The sequence below is a fragment of the Tachypleus tridentatus genome, chromosome 8, assembly GCF_004210375.1.
Source record: "Tachypleus tridentatus isolate NWPU-2018 chromosome 8, ASM421037v1, whole genome shotgun sequence".
NCBI lineage: Eukaryota > Metazoa > Arthropoda > Merostomata > Xiphosura > Limulidae > Tachypleus > Tachypleus tridentatus.
This window is the reverse complement of record NC_134832.1, coordinates 4,053,201-4,070,048: the sequence shown is the minus strand read 5'-3', so window position 1 is coordinate 4,070,048 and position 16,848 is coordinate 4,053,201. Positions and strand designations below refer to the sequence as shown.

Sequence of the window (16,848 nt, the reverse complement as noted above, 5' to 3'; positions counted from 1 at the left end):
TGTCTATGTTACAGATGAGGACAGAGGGAGGAGGCAAAACAATCAAGGGCTGATGGATATTAGCAGATTAACTTCTGTTACAAATAACATAAAGGCAAGAAAAATGAGAAGGGCTGACTCTGTTGTCAGAATGGAAGACTGCCCACGAATTTTATGTTTGGAAGATCATAAGTAGGAAACTATTAGGAAAACTGAGAAAAAGACGGTGAGATGACATTGCACAGGAAATCTTTGGTACTGGTGTAGAATAAGAGGACTTGTCAGAGATGACACAAGACAGGGAGAGATGGAAAGATTCTGTGAGAGCAGCTAGGGGGCAATAGGCCTGGGTTAGCACCCACGAGTAGTAGTACTTCTGCAGTATAAGAAAATATTGTTAGTGAAAAATCTTTTTTACAAAAATGTTTAGCTATAAGTATCATGCCATTTTACAATTTTGCTTTCACCCATCATTCACAGTTAAATTATAATTTACTGGTGTTCAACTAGGCCTGCTGAACAAACAGTTTTGTAGACAATGAAAATTAATTTATGTTTTAGAATATCCATTTTATTTAATGTGTGTGTTTTATACAAATAAAACATATGTTCTGTTACACAATTTCTTCAACTTAAGTTAATTTGTTGAATCTGTTTATCATGTAAATTCTGTAAACAAGTATACCAGAAATATTTTTACAACATCTGGGTGTGTGATTAAGTTTCTTACTTAGGCATAATATCAGTCTCTTAATTTCAATTAACATTAAATCAGTATACAGAATGAGCATCATATAAAGATTGATTTCAATATGCCTAGTGTTTATACTGTCAGAAAGAGACTTGTATTACAAGCATACTTACAATAAAATAAGAAAAATATGAAGGTGCACCCTTGTTAAAGAGAAGTAAAATAAAAAGACAAGCATATTATGAAAAATAAGAAATTTCTATTTCTAAATTTTACTACAAGTTAACTTCTGAATACAACTCAAATACACTTAATATAAAATCACATTTTCAGCTAGCCCAGTGAAGTCTCTAAAGTACTCGTAATTCATTATTTTGAATTAATATTTTCAGATAAATTAGTTAAGCCATTTGGAACATAAAATTTTGAAATCATAACTGTTAAAACTATGTGAGACATTAATAATTTCCACATATAAACCTGAATACAGAATATCAAAAGCAATATAAAATGTTATAATTCAAATTTCACTGATCAAGTTATGTTTAATATTAATTTCTTAGATACTTTCAAATTATTTTAAGCAAGGTAGTTCCCTGCAATGACTTATAAGTAATTAAAATCAAAATACTCACAATTTCTGAATGACATGAGATGGTCCAGAATAAAAAAAACTAAAAAAAAATAAGTTTTCTCTGCTTTATAGTAAAATATTTTAATAATCTGTAAAAATATTTTTCACTCTTTAAACCTTTTATAAGAGTAATTTTCCAAAACCTATTGCATTGGTACTCTAAAAACCAGGTCTCATTTAATTGTTTTTCTTATTATAAAGTATATTATTTTTTACAATACATCGTACAACTTGTAAATGTGTACTAAAACTTATTATAAAAAATTGCCTAGTTACATTAAATTAATTTTTTTTTCAATGCACTGAAATTCAAAATGGCTGACATTAGTGGAATTTACTTGAATTTACTAGTCACATAGCGTTTATATACATTAATGCTGTGTGGGGATGGTTTCTTTGCTCCTTTTTGTCCTCGAAAGACATAGTCTTGATAAATATCCTTGTATTTTCTTGCGACTGTAGGTGGAACTACTTCATAAGAGCTGTCCAATGGCAGGGCACTATGACAAATTCTGAGAAAGTTAAAATATAAAACTATCACAGAGGAATCATATAAACATAATCAAAATATAGATTCTCCACCTATATTACCTATCCATAAAGTATAACATTTTTTATTATGACAAATTCTGTTAAACAGATTAATTATACATTAAAGTAAAACTGACGAATGTTTTGTTTTTAGTGTAAAGAGTATTAATGACATGATTATAAGATAATGACATGAACTGAAAAAAAGTTACAGAACTAAATTAGTTTAATTTCCTCATCAAATTTGTACAGTGATATCACATAACAAAACACAGATTAATAAAACTGACATAGTTTAGCTTTAATATTTTTATTTTACAATAGCAAAGTTCTAATGTCCAAGAACAAGGTGAACGAGAATGGGTATCCCTTTACAACTGATAAAGGAGACAACAGTGGAGTTGTTGGAATGGATCATAACCAATTTGTTTGGAACAAATGGAAGGGAAGATCCAAAGCATAATGTGCTGCTAAATGTTCCAAGATGTTGATATAGAAAGAGGTTTGACTAGAAAACACTGTCCAGAAGCCTTCTGATGGATGATCTACTAACCCCACAACAGATAGAAGGATTGGTGAGCTGAAGGTAGTGACACCCACATCATGATGTTTCACACAACCACCAATTGAGATTAACCAAAATGGAAGGTGGGAGGGTAATGATGGAGTCTAAAGGATCCCAACAGAGTTTCCACTGGTTGTGTAAATGCCCCACCAAAGAACCTAAACTGAAGGGAATAGAGGTTTGGAAGCTGGAATGGGAGTGGGTTGAGACAAATAAGCAACCATAAGAAAGAAAAATAAGTGTTGTCTCACAGACTTTGATTCCAGAGAGTTAAAGGTGTCCACAAAAACAGATTCACACAGAAACTGGTTGCAAAAATATGTAAATAGCAGGTGAACCCAAGACAAGACAGAATCCTCACCCAAGAGAATCCAGCAACAAAAAAACCAATGTGTGAGAAAATTATGGTAAAGGTATTTTCTGAAAACTGCATAGGGAAACTGTGGATAGCTGTAGAAAGGAAAGAAGTAAGGATAAGAAAAAGGCAGGAAAATGGGCTTGGGAGAAGCACAAAACTTGCAGGGCCAGACCCCCCACACACGCAGAAGAAACTTAAACTGTTGAGAGTATAGAAAAGGAGAATAAGCCTGATAGTAAGGCAAGTCAGAATTATCTAAATCTTGTGGAGGCAAGGGCATGCAGACCCCCTGTTCTCAATTTAAAAAGGAAATGATCAGCATGGACCTTAATATTAATTGGAAGAAGGAAAAACAAATTACTTGGACAATGTTACGGCATATAACAGTGAAAAGGTAGGAAATGAAACTGGGAATACTGATGAAAGGTAAAGTACCTACGAAATCAAATAGAAGAAGGCTCGCATGGCAGAAAGTAGAGGAAAAAGGCTGTTAAAATTCTTATCATAAAAGTTGTTCCACTGGTATTATAAATGCCTTGTCAGGTTCAGGAGAAGAGGGATGACCCATGTAAAGTTCAATTTCTTGATGAATGAAAAATGAAACATCCTCAAACAGAGAACCTAAGGCTAGTGTTATGAGAAAAATCTGCATATAGAGGGCAGCACTGAATAAGAAAAACTTATGTGGGTAGAGTTTAAGTACCATATTGAAATTTTACTATTTACCCCCTATACTTCCAAACATGAAAGAATAATAACAACAATTAAGAAATCTGAAATAAATAAACTTTAAAATTACCATAACAAAAATACCCAATTCTCTGGATTAACTGAAAATTATTTAACAAAGAGTCCAATACCTAATAATTTCAATATAAAGAAATAACTAAACTGCATTATTGTTGACCCTTAGACAGGTGTTTAACCTGACAAGTCATTAAATTTTGATGTTCCATATGGGTAATCATAAAATAAATAATAAATTATACAATAGCTGCATACTTACAATGATAGCTTATTTAATTCAATGATAACTGATAATTCAGTGCATTCTAATCATTAAAAGTTTTCATTTATGTACTAATTTATGGTAATAAGTATTTCTTGTGAATTTGCTTTACACAACGTCTTCATTAATTTATAACTCACCTTTTAATTCAATAGAATGCTGGAGTACATATCTGTAATTACCTTCTGATCTAGAGTTCTCAAAAATTAATCTGAACATATACTGAGAGGCATTAAAAACCCAACAACATACATACAGTTAAACAATTTTAATGTGCTAGGTTAAGTATAAGTTTTGAATGTACATATCATAAAATCATGTCTTTGCACTACACAATATTCAAATCTGATTAGAAACTGCACACACAGTTTAATCAGGATTTCAATGTCCAGAACACTAATAACGGATATGTCTTCCATTTGCCGCTAGAAGAGCCTGGATCCTGCGTGGCATAGATGTCACCAGATTGTCAATCTGCCTCTGGGGAATGATGTCCCACTCAGCAGCCAGAAGTGCTGCACATAGAGCAGTGAGAGAGCTGGGGGCAGCATCCTGTTGACAGATGTGCTGATCCAGAATGTCCCAAAGATGCTCAATGGGATTCATATCAGGCGAATATGGAGGCCAGTCCAGAACATTCACATTGTTCTCATTAAAACAATTTGTACACATCCTTGCCATGTGAAGACGTGCATGAAGGTGCACTCCTAAGTGTGCTGTGACCCTGGCTGGTGTCATCCCGACCACCTGATTTCTGCTTTCTTGCATCAGCTGTGGCATCTTTCTTTGTGGTGAAATTAAACTTTTAAAATCTGGCATTTTATAGGCTGAAAAAACAGTGTGTACTCATTACAAAAGTTTTTCCATACTATCATATTATGTACAACAGCAAGGGATGGGTGAGTTTTGACCAGATTAAATACTGACACATGATCACGTTTATTAAAATTATCTGAACTATTGAACTGTTTTCAGAGAATACTCATGATTAAAATCCAGGCATGTTTGCACCCTTACTGCTCAACCTGTATGAAACAATTCATTTTATTACTTCTTGCATTTTTAATGCCGCTCAGTATATAATAATTGTACATTCATGAAGGTAGTTTCTATGCCATAAAGGTTACTATAAACTGACACAAAAACGTACAGATAAGTCATTTATAAATTCAACCACAAGTAGAATATTCAAAATTATATTTTTTTTCTACATTAAGCCATTTATATTTGTAAATTATACCACACAAATCTTGTGTAAATTAAATGACTAACATATGCTACAGGATAATCATTTATAAAATACACTACTATAAAAACTTACAAAATAAATTATTATAGATTACACTATTAAAAATTCTTGTATAATAATCTCTTGTAAATTAAACCATTAACAAATCGTACACAGTAACATTCTGTAAAAGTTAATCCATAAAAATAACAAATGAATCATTTATATATCAAATTAGAAACAAATCTTTCAAATTTATATTTATGATCTTAATCACTGGAATTTAAAAAAAAAAGTTAAAATTTAATTCTTATACTTTCCCTGAAAGATCTATGTTTTTGTTTGTCTTTTTACTTACAGATTAATGTGACCTTGGGACCATAACGTTTTCCTGAGGTTAGCATTTTTTGGATATTCATCTTTTCTTTCTTCTTCAGTTTTGTACAGAATGGCCCTTTCACCAATAGTAACATACCTAAGAAAGGTATAAAGAAAATATTTAGCCTAACTAACCTTGGAACCACAGATATTCTTTTTTTTTAAAGGAAAAACAAAGCGACTTAAAAATGGAGCTGATTTAATGTTCTATAAATGAGTGAATATAAATAACATGACTTGGGTACAATTCAAATAAGAATTAACTTCTGGGCAATAATCAGAGAAATTACTTCTTTGTTCTTGTGGAACAATTTTAATCTTAACTTGTGTACTATTTAGAAGTTTTGAAGGTACGAGTTATTTTAATAAAGTGGAAGAACAGGAAAATTTATAAAAATACCTTAGTGATCTTTACCATATAAGCAGACAATTCTAATAAGAGTAACACAATGATCATCAGTCTATGCTGAACAAACACTTCTGAAGAACAAAGTGGTTATTAGCATCTATTGGTGAACATTTGTTTGTTTATTTTTGAATTTTTATGCAAAGATACAAAAGGTATATCTTTGCTAGCCATCTCTAATTTAGCAGTGTAAGACTAGAGAGAAGGTAGCTAGTCATTACTACCCACCAGCAACTCTTGGGCTATTCTTTTACCAATGAAGTGGAATTGACCATCACATTATAACACCCCCACAGCTAAAAGGGCAAGCATATTTGGTGTGATGGGGATTTGAATCCATAATCTTCAGACTACAAGTCAAGTGCCCTAACCATCTGGCCATGCCAGGCTCCTACTGGTGAACAAACACACAAATATTCTTATGCTAATCTCACACGAGTGACCACTTACAATAAATTAACAAGTGTTTAAAATATTTCAGTGATTTAAATAAAACTGTCTATCACATACAAAGGGAGATTAATCCTGTGGAGATAGGAATAAACATCTCAAAGACCACATTTTAACCTGATTCTACACAAGGTAGTACTAAACAGTAGTTATGACATTTACTTTGGGTACAATTTAATCAGGAGTTTGATGGATAACTTGTAGAAGGATATGACATATTTCCTGAGTGGAATGTGTCCTAATTTTGTTGGGTGTAATTAAGTAACTGGGCAGTAATGGAGGATGAATGTGCCAGAAAATGATATGAAAGTTAATTTTGATCAAAATTAGTTAGGAGGCCTTAAATAAAAAGTAAGCCCTTAAGTCTGAAACTATACTATATAGTAAGCTCTGAAATAAGATTCATGTAGTCACTGAACAAGGATACAATATTTTGAAAATGACAAGACCACATGCTGAAAAGACCATGGTTTCATTGGACATCTTTAAATTTGAATAACAAAGAACTGAAATAATTTAAAAACTTGTGTTATAAGTGAGATATATTAATGTTAATGGATACAATTTAAGAATCATGACTTTTGCAAATGATGAATCTCAACAAATATTTCTGTGCTGTAAACCTTCACTCTGTGTTCAACTTTCTTTATGTATAAATCTTCTCAAGTTAGATCTGCATAACTTGCCAATGAATGCATCTTCTAGATATTTTAAACCAGTATTATTTGGAAGAGGTAATCATTATAACAGTAATACCAGTTTCTTACAAACCACCCCAGGTGCTTTCAAGATTAAGAATTTATGCCAATCACCAACAGATGCAATTGAGATAAAAGTAGAAAAGTATAAGGAGTTAAGGAAGTTACAGAAAAATGTATTAAATTTAAAGAACACCACCTTCTCTCCCATCACTGTGAACAGTTCCTGTAAGTTTTAGGCTATTATTTGTAATGCCAACACCCACAAGAATGAATGGTTACAAAACAATTACAAATGCAATTCTATAGCTTATGGAATAACAGATAAGAATATAGAATGTTTCTTAGATTCTTAGATAGCAAAGAATACAAAGTAAAATTATGAATTGTGCACGAGGCAAAAAGGTTTATCAAGACTTGTGACTAGTTGAGGTTAACTCACAGCTTGAGGTTACCAAGAGACAGATTATTAGCAGAAGAAAGGATAAGCCTACAACAGTTCTATACCATCTGTAAGTTAGGGACAAATGTAGAAGAATCAACATTTTCACAGCCAATCAGGTATCACCTGTTTTCTCATTAAAAACTTACCTGGACTTTACTATCACTTGTAACTGAAATACTAATTATACACGTATAATTAAGACATTTAACTGTCAGTTTGTGTGTGTGTTTGTGTATATATAAATATGTGTATATTTATACAATGCACATCTAAAAACAATAGAAAACAAATCCATTTTGATGGTCATTCTAATGCCTCCTCTTTCAAATGTTGGTACACATATAATACATGCATGTTTACAATTTAAATACTGTTATTTATAGATTATAACTATTCTTGTCTTATAAAAAAGTACATATATGTTTATACTTTGTGACATTTGCATATGAAAGAGCTGTAAACAACCTGTCAAGAATACAGTTGTTCAAATTTTCAGATTGCTAATGCAAAATTTTATACAATTAATATCAATCTTAATAACATAATTGAAGCAAACTAAAACACTAAACAATTGTTTGTTAACACTCAATAAATGTTAGAATTTTTTACATAATGTTTTTATAAATTTTAAATTCTAATACTTTTCATTAAAGTCCACACAGGTTTAATTACTTTAAAACACAACTGACAAGACAAATTATTTCTTATCTACTCTGTTATTACAATACAATCTGTGATAATTTCACTTTAGAAATCAACACTTATGCCCTTTATGGTTGGACTCACAAACATTCAGTTTAGATCTATCTATCTAACGAACTAATTCTGCCTAAATATATCTCTCAAACACCATTTTGTATGAATATTTATAGCTTGGCAGTGGCCTAGAACATTTTACACACTACAATATATTATGATGATATAAAACTCAATCAAAAGAATGAAAAAACTTAGAAAGTTTAAGTAGTATGATACAATAACACAACAAATGCCAATTCACAACAATTAAAGTACACAGCTTATGATCCATTTAGTTATGTAAACAAACTTGCAATAGACTATCGCTTCTAAATATAATTAAATTTAACACTCATGCCATACTTAAACTATTTAAATCACAGTCCTCACATTAGATGAAACTGTGTATATCTAACAGCACCAGATCATCATTATTTAGTGTAGGTTTTATATTAAAGTAAAATATTGTTAGATAAAGCATGATGAAAGGTGAACAAGTGCATTAAAGTTAAAATTGAAATTATCTTGTTCAAGTATAAGTTAGAAATGTGTAGTTTCAACATTCATTTCTGTAAACATTTAGAGACATTTGATACACCACATGGCCAAAAGTATGTGGACACCCCTTCTAATTAGTGGGTTTGGCTATTTCAACCAAACCCACTGCGAACAGGTGCTTAAAATCAGGCATACAGCCATGCAATCTTCATAGACAAACACTGGCAGTACAATGGGCTGTACTGAAGAGCTCAGTGACTTTCAACATAACACTATCATAAGATGCCATTTTTCCAACAAGACACTTCATCAAATTTCTGCCCTGCTAGAGCTGCCCCAGTCAACTGTAAGTGTTGTTATTGTAAAGTGGAAACATCAAGAAGCAACAACAGCTCAGCCACAAAGCAGTAGGCCACACAAGCTCACAGAACAGGACCACCAAGTGCTGAAGCATGTAGCTTGTAAAAATCATCTGTCCACAGTTGCAACACTCACTACAGAGTTCTAAACTGCTTCTTGAAGCAATGTCAGCACAAGAACTGTTCATCGAGAGCTTCATAAAATGGGATTCCATGGCTGAGCAGCCCCACACAAGCCTAAAATCCCCATGTGCAATGTCAAGTGTTGGCTGGAGTGTTGTAAAGCACACTGCCATTGGACTCTGGAGCAGTGGAAACATGTTCTCTGAAGTGATGAATCATACTTGACTATCTGGCAGTCTGGCATGGTGAGGATGGGTAGGAACTATGAAAAGAGGTATCTATTGAAAATACACTTTCAGTGTTGAAAAATGTCAACTTTTAATATATAAAGCTAAAATCCCACACTGAAACAATGGAGGGACTGATGCAAAAACTACCTAGATGAGCTCTCTTTTGAAGGTGCCTGAAGACAACTCATGGAGCATAATACACTATATAATGAAAATATTGAGATACATACATTGGAGACTGTAACTTCTGTACCAGATGATATTCTTTGCCTGCAGTACAGGTACGTGCCACCAAGCAGGATGAAAAGGAAGCAAGCCCAATGGAAGAAATGGATGTGTTTGATGGTGAATAGTAGCTAGGGCACAATAGACAGTATGTGGTGTGTCAACTCCATCTAAAACCCAGTTGCATTGGATATGTGTCTTCTGGTGTATGGGTAAGAGGAGGGTACCAACTGTCCACCTGAACACCAAGAAGCGAAAGGGAAAAGCAACTTATGTTCTGACAATTTAGGTGAGGCACATGTATAATACTTAATACACTCTCAATAAGCCACTTGAGAACCTGACATCCAGGCAATGATATGAAGGTGGCACTGGGAATGTTTTGTCCTGTTCACAGTAGGATAAGGGTCCCTATCAACTACATGTAAGGACCAAAATCTGGGTAATGGTAAAATGGGGGGGAAGACATCAAGAGGGGTGAAATGCTTGTGGTTGATTCCTTCAGTCCAAAACCAGTTGGCATCAGGAATTTTAGTCATTCTGAAAAAGGAAAAGAGTACACACCTCTATACCAACAGAACACCACTGAGTGAAATTAGTCACATTCAGGTAAAGCTTCTATGTTTTACCATTGCAATGGCTAGGAACTGGTAAGCAATAAGGACTCCTACGCTCTACTAGAATAGGGTGAGTAGTCCAGAGAAATGCAACACTTGCAGACTGTACAGTGGGGGACTTTAAAACCCTAAAACTTGTGACAATACACAAATTGGTACATTCTGGAATGGATCTTACTTATGAAAAAGTATATCATACAAAAAAAGATCCAACTCAAGCATTTTTGTGGGATGTCTCATCTTACCAGTAAGCGTTAAAGACCTTAAAGGTTACATAGTGCAGATTAAAAGTTAATTATACCCTGACAGATACCACTCAGCAAAATCCAAAGATATGGAAATAGTCCATTATAAGATATATAGAAAAAGAACTTGCCCATTCACAGCCAGTATGATGGATGGATAAAGGTGATGTGAGGCAAACAACAACCAGACAAAGACGAAACAGTCATGTGATGCTGATAATGTGTGATGAAAGCATGAGGTGCAGTTCACATTCCAAACTCTAGCTTGTATGATTCATTGTAATGGACAATGGATGTAAGGAACCAGAGAGAGAAAGAAAGATGACAAATTTGGTGAGAAGAAATTTGGAATATGCAATGAGAATCCCTGTCCAATAATGTATTATAAGCCAGACTGATAAGTTGACATAATCAACCAGTAAGAATAACAAAAGAGAGATCAAGTAAAATAGGGGTTGTATGGGATAAAGTGCTGGGTACTCTTTTGGAGAAGGAAAAATGCAGGTCACATTACAATGAAAAGCACATATGTGATAAGGAAGATTGGGATCAGACCTAGAAAAAAAGATGATCAATGGACAGAATGGAAATAGGGAGGAACATGCATACTCACTACAGCCTTTGTTTAGATGGTTGTAAATTCCAAAGTTCTTGGAAGGGCTTTTTACACATATTCCTTAACTCTTGTATACAAAGTTTGTGTCACTGACACAATATATATATAGTCATGCCTACAGTAAGAAAATGTGTATTGATACCCCACAGCAAATTTTTCAAGGTTTTTTGTCTTCAAAGAAAGCAAATAAAAAATGTTTGTTCAGTTTGAAGATCACTTTAGATTGACTTGGGGGTAAGTTGATTGCAGAATGTTCTTGATTTTCCTTTTTAGTTTGATATCATAAGAACCAGTGAAGGCTAACATCAAGGTGATAGAATATTTGAAAATGTTTAAGTCTGGAATCTTGGGATGGTATTTATTAATATATTCAAAAATACTTTTGTTGGTGAATGCTAGATGGAAGGCATTCTTAATAAAAAAAAAAAAATCTTTCTTATAACTTCATTATGAAAATTACAATAAGAACTTGTAGGTTTTAAGCTCTATGCATTACAATGCTCATTAAATTAATTTTAGAACAGTCAGGTGTGAATATGGTGAAACAATAGTACAGTCTATAATAGTATCTGGTTTTAAAAACCAGTTGTTCAGGTTAATGAATTCTAGATCTAAAAGAGGAAATTCAGATGATTTTTGTTCTTCATCTGTACACTTGATATTCCTCAGTTTAGAATTTAAATAATTTTTAAACTTTCTGACAAGGTTCTCTTCCCTGAATACAATAAAAGTGTCATCAATACATCTCTTATAAGCTAAAGGCTTAGATTCATACTGACAGGACTGTAACCGATTAGTTTCATGATAAAAAAATGTCATTTTAAATGTCACAAATGAGCATGACCTGAAAGGAAAAGGGATTCCATGGAATTTCCCAAAACAAAAAAAAAAACCTGCCACTAAGTGACAGAAAGAGAGGATATGGTATAAGAAACTAATATATCCATGTTCCTTAAACAAAGAGGTAAAAGCTTGACTTTGCAAAGATGTGAATTGAAAAACAACCAAATAAATAAGTTACTGTGTGAAAATGAGATGCAACTTCTCCAGGATGACAAACCCACACATTGCAACTCCCAAAGGATGAGAAGAGTGACTATAGGAGGCTTTTGGAATGGAATCAAATGTGAAAATAAGACTCTGATACATCCATTTTTGTCAACCAAGACTAGGAGCAAAAGAGCACCATAAGGTGAGAAAAGTCTCCATGGTAAGCTGATAGAGGTTAAGAAACCACTTTAGACTTGTCATATCAATAACCAGATATCAGTCCCTTAATTCCTTAGGAACAACATAAAAGACAAAAATAAATCATGAAAAACGATCAGAAATCCATTTGATAGTGTCTATAGCCATTAAGTCCAACAATGCCATGGACAGACACTGGCAATAAACAAAATCCCCTGAAGGAGAGAAAGTAAAAAAAACGTGAAACAGTGAAGGAAGAGAGGGAAAAAAATGAAAAACTGAAGGATAAGGTTCTTTAAGAATACCTGAGTTGCAAATGGAGGGCAAAAGTACACAAACTGATCTATGTGGGCCTAACTGTTCTTGAGACTATAGGACATTCACCACCAAGACTAACAATACTGAAGTCTGTGAACAATGAAAGGACAAATGAGAAGAGAGAAATGGGGACAAGAAGCAGGATGATGTGAAACAGAAAGAGGTAAAGAAGGAACTAAAGGAGAGATGGAAAACCAATGTAGATAAAGAAAAACATTGGAATGCAGCTAAAAAATATGACTCCAGAAGAATAGAGCTTCAATAAAATCACACTGGCAGAAGGAAGGAGCCAGACAAATGTATTTGTAGATAAAATGAAGGCAAAGCCAGAGTAAAAAGAGCATGTTAACTCAATAGTCTAGCAATAGATCAACCAAATATGAAGTAAGAAGGCCAAAGAAGATAAATATGCCATTGTACAGAAAATTAGAGAACGATTACCTGTCAAAAACCTCTCAGTAGAATTATGGACTAACATGGAAATAAGGTGAATGTAGGGAAAAAATAGCAAAAACCAGGAGAGAGTGGAAGATGACAGTGGGAAGAATTAAACTTCAAAAAGTCAAACAAAATGCAAAGGATCTGACCATCAAGCCTGAATAACAGACTTTAGGAGTCTAAGAAAGGTAATACAGCCCAATGTTATGTCCAGGATATGACATAACAAAGGAAGGAGGATGAAACATAAATGCACTAAACAAATTTGGATAAAATTGATCTAATATGGACTTACATATCTGGACAGAAACAGAAAACAAAAACACAAAGAGGGAATGAATTACAAAGCGAAAGAGTAAAAAAAATATACCTGAGAAACTCTGTCAAAAAGTATGAAAAATATTTAGGTGACTTATGTCATCATGGGTATAAGATTAAGCAAAAGCAGGTGGTAAAAAAATTAACTGGAAAAATCCCTTCTGTCATGAATGGGAAATATAGGTGAAGGCATTTCAAATTCAATAGAAGGTCCACATCACACCCAACCACCAACTTTGCAAAAGTCATTACTTCCGAAACAGATACAGACATACATGACACCATTTTAGTTGTTAGTCTAGCAAGACCACTATCTTGTTGTCCAACCAGACAAAGTGGATGTACTGACACTTGTTGAGTAACAGTGAACAAAGAAAAGATCATACAATATGAAGATACAAAAAAAAATGGTTGAAAATGAAAATCCAACAATATATATTTTTTCACAACAGGTTATGTCTTTGTAGATACTTTAGGGAGAAAAAAATCCATATATAAAAAGTTCACGAGCAAAAAGAAAGTTCTTTACACACAAGTGTAAAATCAAGAAGTGATGACTGTATAGAGGGAGTCAGTTGCACAAGAATGACATGCTGCACTCTTATCGGTGGAGTGTTGTTGAATGCTACAATGCAACTATACAACATGTACATATGTGATGTTAGGTAGTATTCTTAAGGCTAGTGGTGAGGTACAATTGTGAATATAGAAAGTAGAGGGCAGCAGAAATCAACAAAAGCTATTATGAAAGAAGAGGTGAAGTATTGTGTTAGAAGTACAATTTCTGTATGCCATTCATACTTGCAACATGAAGTTGTTACTACAAGCAACTGTCAACTTGAATTCAAATGAGCAAAAATTTCTTTGAGTACTCATTTGTCTTAAACTCCTTTCGAGGTTTCTGTATTTTTAATTTCTATATTTGTAAAATGTTTAGATGTCTTTTTGGAAATAAAAGAGAATGTAGTAGTATTGTTATTTTATTTATGTTCCTATAATGGTTTTTACAGTAGCATCAATCAACATGTTATATCAGGTCATCCCATAAGTAACGTCTGAAAATTTAACACAGAAAGTGCATCACCATTTCTATCTTTGTAGAAAACTTTAATGACAAAAATATGTAGTAGGTCATGAATAAAAATGTTCAGACAAATAAACTAAACTAACCCAACTCCACGTTTTCAGATCATTAATCAAATAAACCCATATGAAGATGGATGTGTCTGAGGAGCACATTAGGCATATAATGCTTTATGAGTTTAAAAAACAAAATAGCACAGCAGAAACTACATGAAACATTTAAAGTGTTTATGGTGTGAAGTCTCTCAATGAAAGCAAATGTCAAAGGTGGTTTCAGAAGTTCAAATCAGGTGCTACAGCCTAAGTGGTGTGCTACATTCAGGTCGTCCTGTTGAGTTTAATGATGACTTGCTGCTGGCTGCACTTAATGAAGATTGTGCTATAACAGTTGAAGAACTAGCACAGAAGCTTAATTCAACCCATTCAACAGTTCACCATCATCAGCAACAGCTTAAAAAGGTATCAAAACTTGGAAAATAGGTCCCCCATGATTTGACAGAAGCCAATCTTAGAGCAAGAGTGGACATTTGCACTTCTCTGCACTCTCGTGAATGTAACTCACCTTTTTTGGACACGTTAGTGACTGGAGATGAAAAATAGGCATTTGATAAAAATGTTAAGCATTGGAGTCTAGCAGGTAAACTGGCTAGAGTACAGCCCAAGATGGACCTCCATTCTATAAAAGTCTTGTTAAGCATTTGGTAGAATATTGTTGGTGTGATCCACTTTGAGATGCTGCCATTCAATGTAACGATTTCATCAGACTTCTAATTTCAACAGTTAAAGCACTTGAATGTTGTACTGAAAGAAAAGAGGCCAGCTTTGATCAGTCATAAAGGTGTTGTGTTACAGCAAGGATCACATCTGCAAAGAATGAAGAGCTAGAAATGGGAAAACTTCTGCATCCTTCTAATTCTCCAGACCTTGCACCATCTGATTATCATCTACTCCAAAGTTTGCAGAACTATCTTAATGGAAAAAAGTTTGGAACACACGAAGATGTCAAAACTACCCCCTCTACATTATTTTCCTCCAAACCCCAAGAATTTTATAGAAGTGGCATTCAGAAGCTTGTGAATCATTGGCAGGAAGTAATTAATAATAATGGAACATACATTATTGATTAAATAATATTAAAAGCATTTAAAATCCTTTCTCTTTTTCTGAACTTAAAATTGGACATTACCTAAGGGATGGCCAGATAAACTTATCACATTAGTAATAGCATGTTGAATTACATTGAAAGGGTGGGTATAACATTAAAACTAATCATTTGTGGTGATTCTACAGACATTGAAACATGAACATTTCATGTGTAATGTACTTTATGATGATCGTGAAGCACTGATTGAAATTAATAATCTTTTTTAGAGTCCCAGATGATAATATTGTTTCGTGTAACTCATACTTCATTAAACTTTGAGATAAGTAAGACTGTTATAATGATGAAACAGGTATAACTTACCTTTTGTATAATGAATCAGAAAGAACAGACGGATTCATAATGTGAATTCCATAGCTTTCCTTCATTGTAGTGAAAACAGACTGGAATATATGCACATACACAAAAAAAATGCAATATATTATTTAGACATCTTTTGTTATTATGTTTATCATGTATGTTATTCCATTATGTTCTTAATTTTGCATTTATTCATCTTAGTTATCACATACGCCCACAAAACTGTATTATTGTATCAAAATATATTAACAAACTAGACTTTTTTACACAATTTCAGAACAACCAACAGAAAATATGATAAAAATATGAAAGTGACAAGTCACAGGTATGTATACAAAATTGGAATTTTTAATACACATTTTATGTTTTGTGTACTGTCACAATTCTGAATTTTTGTAAAAAAATATTTATTTGAGAGGACCTGCAGGTTATCACTTGTTCACTGAAATATAACTAACTGTCTTCAACAGTTTTTTTTTCCTTTGGTTCTACATAAAAAGTCTCAAGTTTCCATTAGAAGAGAGAGGTTTGTTTTACTTTAAGTGGTCATTGCAGACAGAAATTTTCTGTATAAAACTCAAAAGAATTTTTGAACCTAGATATTAATCATAGGTTTTTTGTTGTAAGCTATTATTAACTTTTTGTTTATAACTCTAAAAGGTTAATAAGTTTGAGGTTTAGTCTTAAGTTTTGTAAGCCTTGTGCTTATTGATAACTACTGAAAACTATTTTGGAAAATACTGATAAGTTTTGATGCAACTGACAATGGAACAGTGAACTTTTGTAACTGTATATCTATTGTGAATTACAACTTTGAATTTACAACCTGAATCTCAATTTCAAAGTATTATGTTTGAAGTTATTGTGTCGAACTGGAGAATGAGTTTCTATGTGGATCTACCAAGAAAGAATGATTTTTTTGGTATTGTGACCTTTGTACATTACTGTGTATATGTTAATATTTGATGTTTGTATTTTTTTATGTTAAAATATACATGTACATATATATACGACTCAA

General features: G+C 33.0%; 1 protein-coding gene across 11 annotated transcripts in view; it reads right to left on the bottom strand.

Annotated features, from left to right (window-relative positions):
- Nucleotides 1–534: 534 nt before the first annotated feature.
- Nucleotides 535–16,848, bottom strand: part of FIG4 (polyphosphoinositide phosphatase FIG4) — a 124,496-nt gene continuing 108,182 nt past the window's right edge. For 6 of the 11 annotated variants that reach the window (XR_013032274.1, XR_013032272.1, XR_013032275.1 and 3 more), the window contains 4 exons: nucleotides 15,834–15,913; nucleotides 5,354–5,470; nucleotides 3,908–4,551; nucleotides 1,682–1,816 (listed from right to left, as the gene is read on the bottom strand). Coding sequence is in view for 5 of the 11 variants with exons in the window: in XM_076517342.1 (XP_076373457.1) it covers nucleotides 1,639–1,816; nucleotides 5,354–5,470; nucleotides 15,834–15,913 (375 nt within the window). In the remaining 6 variants the exon portion in view is untranslated. Of the gene's footprint in view, nucleotides 1,817–3,907; nucleotides 4,595–5,353; nucleotides 5,471–15,833; nucleotides 15,914–16,848 lie in introns of those variants that run through there. The other 5 variants (XM_076517342.1, XM_076517340.1, XM_076517341.1 and 2 more) reach the window with 3 other exon arrangements.